Source organism: Centroberyx affinis, unplaced genomic scaffold (genome assembly GCF_046629955.1).
Source record: "Centroberyx affinis isolate AG114_WGS23_722 - 3 ecotype Tasmania unplaced genomic scaffold, CSIRO-AGI_Caff_v1 ptg004997l_1, whole genome shotgun sequence".
Classification (NCBI taxonomy): Eukaryota; Metazoa; Chordata; class Actinopteri; order Beryciformes; family Berycidae; genus Centroberyx; species Centroberyx affinis.
The window spans coordinates 118,352-133,173 of NW_027282462.1; the positions used below are offsets into that span (position 1 = coordinate 118,352).

General features: G+C 37.7%; 1 protein-coding gene across 2 annotated transcripts; it reads left to right on the forward strand.

Annotated features, from left to right (window-relative positions):
• Positions 1 to 879: 879 nt before the first annotated feature.
• On the forward strand, positions 880 to 13,227 carry LOC139666417 (butyrophilin-like protein 2). Of its 2 annotated transcripts, none has more exons than XM_071545622.1 (5): positions 880 to 1,099; positions 10,666 to 11,001; positions 11,704 to 11,766; positions 12,390 to 12,515; positions 12,708 to 13,227. In XM_071545622.1, exons 1-5 carry the CDS (start codon positions 1,042 to 1,044, stop codon positions 12,830 to 12,832), a joined length of 708 nt encoding a protein of 235 aa, XP_071401723.1. In that variant the 5' UTR covers positions 880 to 1,041; the 3' UTR covers positions 12,833 to 13,227. The 2 variants fall into 2 exon arrangements, with proteins under 2 accessions (XP_071401723.1, XP_071401722.1); XM_071545621.1 differs by lacking the exon at positions 880 to 1,099 and adding an exon at positions 4,552 to 4,762.
• Positions 13,228 to 14,822: the final 1,595 nt, after the last annotated feature.

A 14,822-nucleotide genomic window follows, 5' to 3' on the forward strand; every position in this document is an offset into this window, starting at 1 on the left:
TGAGCCGGCCTTAATGGTTGCTGCTGAGTTTGAAAGGGCTGAGTCTGCTACAAGGCTGGCCCTGACTGTAAAGACTGTCAAGTGGGGTGTGTGTTGATGCGATTTCTGTAAAGGAAATAATGGTATACATGACTTATTAATTGGCAATTACTTTGAAGCACACAGGAATGAATGACAAAACTATCAATATCACTACAGCTAATACCAGTACAGCGATGGTTGGAGCAATTTATATAAATGTCCACTAGGGGTCAGTTTAAGACCTTAAATGAACAGTGTAGGCTCTGAAGCTCCGTGAGCAGTACTGGTATGACAGCACTGAGTTTATGGAAATATGTCATGGTAAATGCAGTTATTAACAGTAATGTCATGCTATACAATAGAAATAGATTTACATAAACAGTAAGTTAAGTATGCATCTATTCCTTCTTTTAATCGAAAGAATGTTTCAGGATGTTTCTACCAATTCTACCAGTGGGTGGGTGAGATCATCCCACTTGTTTCCAACGCAGTTTCACTTGTTTCAGCAAGTGTCAGCATTTTGAAAAAAGGCAGAATAAGGTAGATCACTCCACTGGTATAAAAAAAATGGCACTCTATTAAAGAAAATTGGTGAAAGGAAAAGTTCAAGTTTATTTCTCCAGGATCAGTTGAGCCAGCATGGCAGGCTTCACGGATATGAAGAATTACATTTGGTGACTCAAGACACAGTCAGGCAATTGGTGAAAATACTGAATCCCCATGGAGAGCAACTGAAATCATACATGTTAAAATCATAGTTAAACTGCCCCTCACACTCATAATCCGGTTGGGTTGGGGCTTCCCGCCTGAACAAAACAAGCTGCCAACTTCCTTGACGGACTCACCTTAGCCAAAAGAAAAACCGAAAGAGAACTCTGTCTGTCGCGGCAGGTTGGCATGCAGAATGGATCTGCCTAGTTTTTGCCGCTGATAACATTAAAACACAGTATTTCACATGTTTTTTTTTTATCACTTAAAAAGCAGAAAACTTAATCTTTCATTCAGTTTCCTGATTTGATAATGAACGGGAAAGTGGGACTGATCGTGCTGATTTTTCTCACGACTATTCACGGAGCAGGTAGGCGTTCATTCATCATATTAATTATCATGACGGAGTTGCTTCCACATTGAAATGGCTCACTATGTTATTTTAGTATTTCTTGCTTGATTTATCTTTAGCAGGTAACTTAATCGTCACGAAATGTGTAGAACCTTCTAGAGCTTTACACACCTTGACAGAGTTTTTTTTTTAAAGAGTGAGAGACATATATGGCAACAGGAAATGGCGCATAGGCCTGTGTCGATTAGACTGGAAGAGATGTGATTGAAGGAGTTCATGTGGCGCATCCCGATGTGCGAGTCACATCTAAAACACCAAGCATAGCATTTAATGGCAGGTGGGCCTATTCTGGTTTTACACAACATAAGAATAATCTGTGCGTCAAAAAAAACGTGTACAGACTGCAATAACATTAAGAACTATGATAAAAAAAATCCACTGTGGGCTCTTTACCTTTGTTGGGCCACGGGTGGACCAATTTAAGGGTGTTCTTGTATGCACGTTCTATAGCCTATAGGCTACATTATCTGTGCAAATGATTTAGGCAAATAGGCCTAATTTACAGGCTGCATCTAAAATAAATAGGAATATTTTGATAAATATGTGAGTCTCTACGGGTAGCTACTTAAGCAATATCACACGAGAGGGAGTTATAGGCTACAGTTCTATAAAAAAAAAAAAAAAGGTTAGGCTATCGAGTAATGGTAATTTGAGACAACAGATACGATTTTTGTCTTTTATTCGTCTCCGCCAACAAAAACAGTTCCCTCAGGATTCCACTACCAATTGTTGCCAAGCAACACATCGACTGTCTATAATCTAACACCTGTAAAGCGGAGTGATGCATGCAAAAAATGTCACTGCTGTATATGAGCGCTCCTGTCCAATCAAATTACTCGAACGCCACAATTATATAACAGTTAGTTATATTGCGGAAATACTATCAGATAGCGTACTCTCTATAATATCAGTGAGGTGTGGCTGACCCAGTTTTATGACGCTCTGTTTTTCCATGTGATTGTAAAAGGAGAGAGGACAGTCAAACTAGATTATTTTAGTTAATTTGAAGATAAAATAGGCTACTCAAAGTAGTCAGATTCCTCTTCTCTCTCTGACTGGATTTGTTAGTTGATCCAGTTTCTGTTGCTGATGGAGAGACACAAAATCTGTTCTGTAATGGATGGGATTTAAAACGGAGCCTAGCCTACAAAAAATACTCAAGGGGCCCCACCAAAAAATATTTTATATTTTACAATAATAATAATATAATAATAACCTTTATTTGTAACACCTTTCATACACAACATGCAGCTCAAAGTACATCTATAGATGCAAAAGCACAGATAAAAAACAGATAATAGACAGATAAAAAAGATACAATTCATATAAAAGAAACAAGCAAAATGCACTGCATTAAAAGAATCAAATCAAGTAAAATAGAAAGATAAAATAACACAACAAATACTCCCACTTTTAGATGCTCATTGTGAGTGAACCCATATGTTTTTCTGTAATTTTCTTTTCCCCTGTCCTTCCTGATTCTACTTTTGATCTGATATTTACGTCAGATCTCACTGCCCAAGGCAGACGAGAATCGTAGATTCTCCTCTTGGTCAAAAACCTCACCATCCACAGATCCACAGATCTGAGTAGATTGCGGCTATTCCGCCCCCTCGTCTGCCTTGTCTGACTGATAGAAGTTGTAAGTTGTAATTTGGAGGGATAATAATGTCAAAAGTGGCGGTATTGTAAATGCAATTATTATTTAACATGAATAGTCATGAAATAGCTACTACAGCCTACTTCGATTGTCAAGTGCACATCTTGCTACACGTTGCTAAATGTAGCTAGGCGATATTACACTCATCATGTAAATACAGTTAAAAGCAGTAGACCTCCACAAACCAGGGACACATCAAAATAATCTCAATATTCCCACAAAAGTGGCTCAACTTCCTCCTGCTAGAGAAAACATGACATGATAAAAAAGTCAGCTCTCAAAATATGATCTATATTTAACACTGGCCTGAATACTTGATTCTGATTGGCTGGAGGGGTGTCGATTAATTTCAGATTCGTGTCATGACTCTGACACAGTCCTCCTTATCACTGGTCTAAATTAATGCACCATGTTGAGACTTTCTTACGAATTGAATATTATTGTGTACAAGGGTACCAGTTAGGAGACGGGCATCACTTTTATGGCATCAACACCAGCTTTAGCAAAACCAGAAACACACTTATTTTAACTCTCTTCACCATCTAATCACCTGAACTCTGCTGGCCGTATCTCCTGATCTTTTTAAATGACTATTCCGATTAACTCAAAGATAATATACATTACTGCAGCATATATAGATAACGTTACAGTCAATCAAACAGCAATAGACAGTTACACATTCCTATAGCAAACTTTACACTATAGTAATTCAACCCATTCTCATTCCCAACCCGTCCTATATTGAAGCTTTGTCAAATCCCTTGCCGTCAGTATGTTGATGCACACAGTACCCTTTCGGTCTGTATAGTAATGGGTTGCCACAAAAGGTCTAGCTTGGTAAAAGCACCTTTTTTTTACTGGGATATTACTCAGTAATTACTAGGCATTCTAATGCTATAACTAATTATTACATCTGTTTTACTCATGGCCTGTAATTTAAAAGGGTTACCTGTCAAGTGGGGTGTGTGTTGATATGATTTCTATAAAGGACCTAACGGTATATAATAGTAACTTATAATTTGGCAGTTACTGGGAAGCACACAGGAATTAATGACAAAACGATCAATATCACAACAGCAAATACCAATACAGTGATGGTTGGAGCAATTTATGTAAATGTCCACTAGGGGTCAGTTTAAGACCTTAAATGAACAGTGTAGGCTCTGAACCTCTGTGAGCATGACAGCACTGAGTTTATGGAAATATGTCATGGTAAATGCAGTTATTAACAGTCATGCTATACAATAGAAATAAATTTACATGAACAGTAAGTAAAGTATGCGTCTATTCCTTCTTTTAATCGAAAGAATGTTTCAGGATGTTTCTACCAATTCTACCAGTGGGTGGGTGAGATCATCCCACTTGTTTCCAACGCAGTTTCACTTGTTTCAGCAAGTGTCAGCATTTTGAAAAAAGTCAGAATAAGGTAGATCACTCCACTGGTATAAAAAAAATGGCACTCTATTACAGAAAATTGGTGAAAGGAAAAGTTCAAGTTTATTTCTCCAGGATCAGTTGATCCAGCATGGCAGGTTTCACGGATATGAAGAATTACATTTGGTGACTCAAGACACAGTCAGGCAATTGGTGAAAATACTGAATCTCCATGGAGAGCAACTGAAATCATACATGTTAAAATCATAGTTAAACTGCCCCTCACACTCATATCCGGTTGGGTTGGGGCTTCCCGCCTGAACAAAACAAGCTGCCAACTTCCTTGACGGACTCACCTTAGCCAAAAGAAAAACAGAAAGAGAAATCTGTCTGTCGCGGCAGGTTGGCATGCAGAATGGATCTACTTAGTTTTTGCCGCTGATAACATTAAAACACAGTATTTCACATGGTTTTTTTATCACTTAAAAAGCAGAAAACTTCATCTTTCATTCAGTTTCCTGATTTGATAATGAACGGGAAAGTGGGACTGATCGTGCTGATTTTTCTCACGATTATTCACGGAGCAGGTAGGCGTTCATTCATTATATTAATTATCATGACGGAGTTGCTTCCACATTGAAATGGCTGATATTAATTTCCTCACTATGTTATTTTAGTATTTCTTGCTTGATTTATCTTTAGCAGGTAATGTAATCGTCACGAAATGTGTAGAACTTTCTAGAGCTTTACACACCTTGACAGAGTTTTTTTTTTTTTTAAAGAGTGAGAGACAGGCTATATGGCAACAGGAAATTGCGCAAAAAAGCACCTTTTTTTACTGGGATATTACTCAGTAATATTATCACTGTATTATTATTATTATTAGTAGTAGTATTCAGTATTACTAGCCATTCTAATGCTATAACTAATTATTACATCTGTTTTACTCATGGCCTGTAATTTAAAAGGGTTACCTGACTGTCAAGTGGGGTGTGTGTTGATACGATTTTTATAAAGGACATAACGGTATATAATAGTAACTTATAATTTGGCAGTTACTGGGAAGCACACAGGAATTAATGACAAAACTATCAATATCACAACAGCAAATACCAATACAGTGATGGTTGGCGCAATTTACGTACATGACCACTAGGGGTCAGAATAAGACCATAAATGAAGCTTGTAGGGGCTCTGAAGCTCTGTGAGCAGTATTAGTAGCATTTAGTTGAAATATTGCATGGTAAATGCAGTAAATAACACTAGCTAATGCCATGCTATACAATATAAATACATTTACACAGTCAGTGACGCACACCAAAACTCAAAGGGAGAAGAGTTAAAGTATGCATCTATTCGTTATTGTAATCTAACATTGTTCAAATGTTTGTTTAAAAAGTGCTATAAGTTTATTCTTCTTTTTCTTTTTACCACTGTAATTTTTATCATTGTATGTTCATGCATGATGACGTGATGCCCAGTGCATTACAGCAGGGAATCATACTTTATGTATAGATTAATTTTCACAATATTGTGAGTATCACCTGAAACTAGACTTTTTAATGCCACATTATACTGTAGTAACTTGATAGAAAGTTGATAGGCTGCAGATCACGCCATCTACTGGTGGGTTGGGGAAACAGCAGTCACTATGGGAAGTCCCCTTATAGTGATACCATAGGAGATAGAAAATACCCAGTGGTGTAGTGCAGGGTATACGCAGGTATACGGTGTATAGCTACTTATTTTTCAGTCGGCATTGCGTATACCCACTTCTAAATCCTCTCTGATGCGCATCATTCAGTAGTGTGCTGCAAAGAGCGAGAGAGAGAGAGAGAGAGAGAGAGAGACAGAGCGACACAGAGGGAGAGCGCGAGACAGAGAGAGACAGAGCGAGACAGAGAGAGAGAGAGAGCGACACAGAGGGCGAGCGCGAGAGACAGAGAGAGAGCGAGAGACAGACCGCACAGAGACTATTTCTGTTTGGATCTCTTCCCAACTCGTCTCTCCCTAACATTTTCGTCTCGTTTTTATTCGTTGACGAAATTGTCAATACATTTCGTGATAGTTTTTGTCATCATAAATTATTTTTTATTTAGTTATCTCGTTTTCGTCAATGGAAAAATGTCGTTGACGAAAACTATGACGAAAATTATTAGTCTGACCTGCTGGACGGGCCGCTTTAAAAGAAAAAGAAAAATTGGGTCATAAATTAAGAGTATACCCACTTCTCCAGGCACCACTACACCACTGAAAATACCATTAACAAAGTCACTATAAATTAATCACTGTGAACCACAGACACTCAATAAGTTCCCACAGGAATGTTATAGTGATACCATAGGACAGGGCTATTCAATTACAAATTCAGTTGGGCCAGATTTTAAAACCGGGAAATGTAGATGGGCCAGACATTTTCAGCAGCCTATTTAAAACCTTTTTTTTTTTAGCTTTTGGTAATGATGAATTTAAACAAACGCAAATGAATGTAGTAAAAAATAGCAATGTATATTGTTTCACTTTTGAAATAAAAAAATATATTTTTGGTCACATATCTGACCCAGGCACATCACAAAGTGCAGAAACAGAATAAAAACGAGCTCAATGCACAGAATCATAACAAGTGGCAATAACAGTAACCAATAACACACTCTATTACACACAGTGGTGGAAGAAGTACTGAGATCTTTTACTTCACTAAAGTAGCAATACAACAATGTAAAGATACTCCATTACAAGTAAAAGTCCTGCATTCAAAATCTTACTTAAGTAAAAGCACATAAGTATTGGCAGCAAAATGTACTTAGAGTATCAGAGTAAACATACTCATTATGCAAACTGTCCCCATTTAGAGAGTTATATTTTTCATAAATTATTGGAATATTAATACTGATTTCTTGACATACATGTACATGTAAGCAGCATTTTAAAGTTGTCAACGTGAAGCTAATCTTAACAATTTAGCTATACTTTTGGGTAGTCTAATCTATAACAATGCTATTTTATAATTATTTTATAAAGATGATCAAATGTTTTAAATATAAAATATTGATCTGAAAAGTAACTATAGCTGTGAAATAAATGTAATGGAGTAAAAAGTAAAATATTTCCTTCTAAAATGTAGTGAAGTATAAGTACAAAGTAGCATATAATGGAAATACTCAAGTAAAGAACAAGTAGGCTACCTCAAAACTGTACTTCAGTACACTACTTGAGTAAATGTACTTACTTACTTTCCACCACTGATTACCTATTATTTGGTTAAACCGACGCTTTTCATTGTCAATTTTACGTTTCAGGGTTGACAGAGACATATTTTCAGAAAAAGTGGGGGTCGTCTTATATTCGAGGACTAGACAAACGTGTTCACAACATCAGATATTCTTTTTAAATGGATAAAGTGCCGGTGTAAAACCGACTCCTACACAGAGTGTTGCATTATGAGTTGTTTGTAGCCTTAATGTTGCTAGGCTAGCGAGTGTCTTACAGTCTGTTTATAGTGAGTCTGTTAGAGTCAGTCAGCCCCAAAAGTGTTTCGTTAGATCAGTTTAACCTGCAGGAGTTTCTGAAGGCTCGTGTAACGTGTTTTTCTGCCACGGAGGAAATAAATTCATGACGAGTGAAAACGAGTCCAAATTTTTATAAAAACAATATTACAATTAAAATATTAAAATCGCTATTAAAATAGCCTATTTAATTCAAGCTCGCTGGGCCACTCGGAGGTTGCTTCTGGGCCGGATGTGGCCCGCGGGCCGCCAATTGAATAGGCCTGCCACAGGAGATAAAAAACAAAACAAAAAAAAAACCCATAAAGTACAATAAACTCACTATAATTTCACTATTGAGTACCACAAACACACTACAACACATCTGTAGGAATATTACAGGAATATGATTATATAGCCTACATTCATACATACCATCTGGCCGCCTGTCAGTCAACTCGCCACCACACAGCTGCCTGATTTTTGCTGTCTTTCCAGATATGGATAATCAATCACTTGATTAAACTAACCTAGGCTATAACATATTTTACCTTTCTTCCTCTTTTGAAAACGTGAAGAAGATCCATAACCTGTCTTTTCCTGACATTGGGTTTCCTGGCTGTAGCCCACCTTGCCTTGTCTGACCTAGACTAGACCGACCGATTAAAATCATCCATAACGGAGCCTGTTTCTTTAGTTCAACTCAAACTACACGATGACAGGTTGGCAGAGCCCCCAGTAGCCTACCAAACAGACACACATAGCAAGCAGCGACGGATGAGTTCGATTTGTGTCCCGGCATGTACCCCGATGCACCCAAAGCCGGGCTTCACAGCTGGCTCACGTAAAATAACCGGCCCGCTCTACTCGAATTTATCCCGCACTGTGCGGACAGATCTCTGTAGACAGGCTCACAATGGAGCGTGGATGGTGAGAGGCGACAGAAATCTTGAACAATATAAAACTTCACTGAGGACATATTAACTCATCAAAAATATTCGGGGCTAATCTCAAAATATTCGGGGTTTAAGCCCCGAAAGAAAGACCCTGGCGACGCCACTGTCTACTGGTATGGGAAGTTCCCATATAGTGATATCATAGGAGATAAAAAAAATGTTTACCATAGAGTACAATAAAGTCACAATACATTAATCACTGTGAACCACAGACACACAATAAGTTCCCACAGGAATGTTATAATGATAACATAGGAGATTCATGACAAAACAGAAAGAGAAAGTGTTTTAATCGCCGGCATGCGGGGCAGAATGGAGAATGCCTCTGCTTAGATTTTTGCCGCTGAAAACAATAAAATCCAATATTTTATTTTGTATTTTGTAGGAGACTATCGACTACACGGGTGGTTGGTGAAAACTTCATCATCTTTGATCCAGCGTCCTCTTTAGAAAATGAACGGGAAAGTGGGACTGATCGTTTTTGTGCTTTTTGTTCACTCTGCCACAGACGGGACAGCTAGGCCTAATTACAATGAACTTGTATTGACTTGCTTCTACACTGACACGACTGATGTCCATTTGCTTAGGCTACTACTTACTCTAGCAGGTCATTCATTTGTCAAGAACTTTTTATAACTTTCTAGGGCTTTCTACAACTTCCCCCTTTCTGTTTCTTCCGTTTTTTAATGAAGCTACATGACAACGGGAAATTACGTCGATTAAGTTGGATGACGGGTGATTTTAACATGTCCTTTAGAATTATCATGATTTTTTATTTTGACATTTACGCCTATTTTGACTGCCAGATAAGAAACTGAAAAACTAGTTATAAGTTAAAACCCATAACACTCAGCCGTAAGGTAGCCTATCAAGAAAGGCCAGTGGGTTTTGTGGCTCTAAGGGAAAGCTGGCAAGTGGAGCTAGGGTCAATGTAATTAATATAACTTTATCTGCCTTCTCTGCGCATTTTGAAAATCTAACAACACTGGGGCCGCAGTGACAAACACTGTGAACATACTCCTCATAACTTCCTTAATTTCCTGCCAAGTCTCAGTCAAGGACAATGATGCTTTGTGATGAGCTTTTAACTTTGATTATTTAATGTTACTAGTCCATACCCAGGAAATTCCTCATTTTATAGTATATTTTATAGTATAGGCTATATATAAGATAGTATAGGATAGTAGGATTCACAAGGGGGACATTCTTAGAAAACGTCATAATTCAATTTTTTTTAGGATTTCACCACTAGGACTTGCCTGATATCAGACAGAATTGTCAACTCAACTTGGTGGAGTGGGCGGATTCAAAGGTCTGGACCCAGGCAACATGACTAAACTCTTTGAGAATATGGCCGCTGGTTTCTACAGTAACCCATTAAAAATCAGGGAGGGACATTTTATAAACTGAAACATTTCAATTTTAAAGTCAGTTGATGGTGCTTTCTAGCGTTAATCTGTGTATTAATGAAAAGTAGCCTACATGATAATATTGTGATAGTAGGCCTACTTAATTCCAACCACCTAATGTTCAAAGGTACAGAGGTGGACCAACCCAAATGTAACAGTCTAGGCCTACTGACACTGTGTTGTTGTTACACCTTTGTATGTAGCCTATATTATTTAGCTATATTTTGTGTACAAATCATTAAATATGCCAAACTTCACAGGCTGCATTTAAAATAAGTAGGAATATATTGACAAGCTTTACTCTTCCTGGTCGTAAGAAAATATGCAAGTCTCTTTGTGTTCTTTAATTTAACCAACCACAACTTGTTGTCTCCTGGCAAACAGATAAACAAACAACAAACCACAACGCTAAACCTGCATGTTGAGTGTGTGAATGACTGGGGGATGATGGGAGAGATCCTGTCTGATATTTAATGGCTGATATTCAGTTGTCGCACCACTCAATTCAAAACCACAGATTCCTCAATTCTGTAATTCAAGAAAGTATTTAAAAAGCAGGCTGTCTTTTTTGGACTTTGTTACAGATGAGTCACGACTACAGAGGCTTTATTGGGTCTAAATGTAATATTTGTTTCTCCAGAAAATACAGAGGTGATTGGTTCACTTCAGCCAATAGAGGCAGTTATCGGTGGTGACGTCATTCTGCCGTGTCACCTGGAGCCCCCGTCAGATGTGAAGGAACTGACAGTGGAGTGGACGCTCAATAAAAGCTTTGTCCACGTTTATCGACACGGAGCAGACAGCCCTGATATTCAGGACAAGCGATTCGAAAACAGAACATCTCTCTTCCATGAGGAAATGACCAAAGGAAACATTTCACTGAAACTCTCCAGCGTGCAGCCGTCTGATGAAGGAAGATACACATGCCTTGTTACAAAATGGAGAGACAAGAAAGGTTTAGTTAACCTGACTGTTGGTAAGCACAGTGAAGCTAATCCTGTGGTTCACAGAATTGAAGTCACAATGAAATGATATGGCTGCATTTGCACTGCAACAAAAAAAGTCAAATTTTTAACCCTTCCGACACAGATCTGGCCTTTTTGCTGCTGCTGTACACTAAATTCCATTTTTTTTGTATGTGTAGCTAAATAATGTTTTGCTCCATTTGAAAAATTGATCTACTTTCTCAGAAATGATTGCTGGCCATAAAATTCACTGTGGAGCAGCACTGAAGTTATTAATCATCTTAAATCTCTTGCTTTCCAAATGGGGGCATCAGAAAATTACGAGTTTCGTTCCAAAATGAGATATTCACCATTTGATAAACGCCGGCTCTTGCAAAATGATATATTATAAAATGACAGCATGAAATTACAGCAATTTGCAGTATTGTTTTTAAGAATTGTAGCTGATTGTAGTCCTTGTTTGACAAAGTGATAACACTTTTACAAACTCAATTCCAGAGATATTTAACGATGAACTTCAGGTGATAACAAAATGGATATAAAGCATTTTGGAGTAGAATTCCTCAAATGCATTCATGTGCTTTTTTAAAAAAAAAAAATTCATCATTCTTTCCCCAGAATGGATATAAGGTGTTTTGAAATTAAACCCCGCAATGATAGTCGTGTGTCTGAAACTAGCTAAACTGAACACTTTTGTCTGTCATTTTAAAAAGTACCAAAAGTACCAAAAGACAAAAGCAGCAGGACGGAGGAGCAAGATGAGCCCAAAGAAGCAGGTAAATATCCTTTTAGCTGTTCTCTAGAAAACAGAAGTACAGATTCTTTACAGTTTTTGATCTTTCAAGAGGATTGTGGGAGTTGTGTGAAAATGTGCAGCTGAGGTGCGAAGATTCATAGTTAAGTTTCCACAATAACAGAACTTTAACTTTGATTTATGCTCCTCAAAGACAGCCGTTGTTGTGTGTGTGCATCACAAGAGACTGAAAATCTGCAAAATTCAGTTGTTAAATGTGCGCTGCTCAATATTTTCATTGTCATTTATGATTGGAAAAATCTTTTACTGTGTCCTCAGCTTTACTTCCTTTTAATAGTTGATGAAGTTAGATGCACAGTGCACAGATACTGAGGTGAAGTGTCTCACTGTGACGATGGAGATAAAATATTGACAAGACACAACACAGGCACAAGAGGAAAGAAGCAGTTATGAAATATGATTGTTGTCATTTTATTTTTTTGCACCATACCTGCTGAAAATTACAGCAATCATTGCACCTTTTCTTAAATCACAAGCGGCACACTAAAGATGAACTAGACAAATTGAGTAAACAGGTTATCTTGGAAACAAACCTGCAGAGCAGCACCTTGATTCCAACCTAAACATCTTTCTCTATACTTTCAGGTGGTAAAAACAAAGTCGCTGGCATGCACGGTCACACTGTCACACGGTCAGACATTGTCGTCCTTGCTGTCCTTGCCGGCCTTGCCATAATTGTTGTATGGGCTTGTATGAGACCTGGAACGACCCGTAAGTCACCAATTTTTGCTCCCCAACTTTTTTTATTGGCATTTAACCCCATTATCATCCCGATTACATTGTTATTTAAATATACTGAGAAATGTTTTTGAACACCCTAAACACCTTAGCACTAGGCCTATATATCCCCTCCCTTCAGTAGTGTAAACTCAGTATAACAAACCATTTTCTATGTTCTCACAGAAAGCGCACAGCAAGAGGCAACAAGTGGAAATGAGGAGGACGACTCACAGGAGAGGGAGAATCTGACGCCCCGAGCAACTCCAGCTGCAAGCAACGTGATACGTCGCCAGACTAAATCTAAATGAAAAACTGCAGATTTTCATGGCACATGGTTGCCTGTATCCTAGACTCATTTTCCTGCAGCGTTTATCCTATGCTATCAAAATGAATTAAAACAATTATATATTGGATAAATGTTCTACATACTGTATAAGTGCTTTAAGTAAAATAATTTTAACTTTTTGAGAAATAAATCTGATATGATTGAGGTGATGGATTTGCATAGCAAAGTGGCAGGAAGGAAAACTACCTTAAATGTGATAGATTCACAAAACCTTCTTAAGAAAAAAAATCTTCTCAAGTGCCATTCTTTTCTTAACTTTAGTCTTAAGGGGAAAAAAAGGAAAAAAATGCTATTCTCAACAGTTTTTATATATTTTCTGAACTTTCTTCTTTTCTTCCTAAGAAAAAACGTACAAATAAATGGTATTCTTGAAATGAAAGTTCTCAAATTTGTTCTTGATTTCTTTCTTAATTTTAAGAAAGAAAAAAAAATTGCAAATGCTAAAAATAATGTAAACAAATTTTAGGCAATTAGGTTATAGTTAAAAGTCTTCATAGGTTCCCCTACACCTAACATTAAGATTAACATTTATTGAATAGCTTTATTTGGTTTATGGCCAAGTAGGCCTCTGCCTCATGTTTATTGTATAAGCTATCAACTTTTACAGTTACCGACAGCAACCAATGTTTCAGTCTTTTCATATCTACCTCATCAGTTGTAGTTGTCCTAAATAGGTTTTCCCCAGTTGTTTTGTCGATGGGAGCACTTTGTGTTGCCTCCTAGCCTCGTCTCCTGGCCTCAGTGGTAGTAAGTCTAAAGTTTATTAACTATAATTAGTTCAGGCCCTATTTTGAGAAGTTCTTAGGTAGGAACATTTAAGAAATTCGTAAGAAATTAGACTGTTACTAAGAAAATATTGAGGAATTGCACTTAAGAGCCTTCTTAAGAACTTCCCAAAATGTCCTCTTTTGTCATTTCTTAATGTCTTAAGAACACATTGGTGAATCTAGAGCTTTCTACAACTTCCTCTTTTTTTTTTTTTTTTAATGAAGCGTAGCCCCTACATGACAACGGGAAATTATGTTGATTAAGTTGGCTGACAGGTAGTTTTAACATGTCCTTCCAATATATAGCCTAGTTATAAGTTAGAAACCCATAACACTCAGCCATAGGTATCAATGAGACTGTCCTCCCCCAAAAAACGACCCCATAGGTCGTTTGTACAAGCAGCTAATACACCTATAGTTACGTTTTAAATTAAGCGACCTCTAGCGGTCGTGTAAATAACGACAATGCGTCCACGTCACGTGACTGGCAAGTTTCTCTCTCAACATTGAAGTAGCACGGTGGAAAGTAAGGGTATTGTGGCCGGGGATAGAGAATGAGCGTATACGATTGTCTTCGATGTCGGCGGCCGCGGTTCGAGTCTCAGCGTTTTCAAGGAAGACACAGCCGTTAGGTTATTTACTTTTTATGTTTTTTAATGTAACCGTGACCAAACCATTTTCCTAACCTTAACCAAGTAGTTTTAGTTGCCTAACCACAACCATAATCCATGTTGTTTTATTTGCCTAAACTTGACCTTAACCATAATAACGCTAACCTTAACCAAACTTGTTTTATTTGCCTAAACTTGACCTTAACCATAATAACGCTAACCTTAACCAAACTTGTTTTATTTGCCTAAACTTGACCTTAACCATAACCCTAACCTTAACCAAACTTGTTTTATTTGCCTAAACTTCACCAAACTTGTTTTAATTGCCTAAACTTAACCAAACTTGTTTAAATTGCCTAAACTTAACCATTAACCAACCATTAGGACGTAATTCAATTCCTGCCACCGCGGGGGCGCTAATTTAGGAAACGCTCCTGTGGGTCATATTAGAGCGTAGGGACAAACGACGTATTTGGTCGTATGGTTTGGAGGTCTTGTTGGTATCAAGCTACTCCATGCTTACCGCTTCAACCAAGGGCGTCACTTTGTGTTGATAAAGGCTCAGATGAAAAAA

Coding starts and splice junctions, on each gene's coding strand:
- LOC139666417 (XM_071545621.1), top strand. CDS start 4,642: ATGGTTTTTTTATCACTTAAAAAGCAGAAAACTTCATCTTTCATTCAG. Junction 11,002..11,703: donor TTTAGTTAACCTGACTGTTG/GTAAGCACAGTG, acceptor CATTTTAAAAAG/TACCAAAAGTACCAAAAGAC. Junction 12,516..12,707: donor TATGAGACCTGGAACGACCC/GTAAGTCACCAA, acceptor ATGTTCTCACAG/AAAGCGCACAGCAAGAGGCA.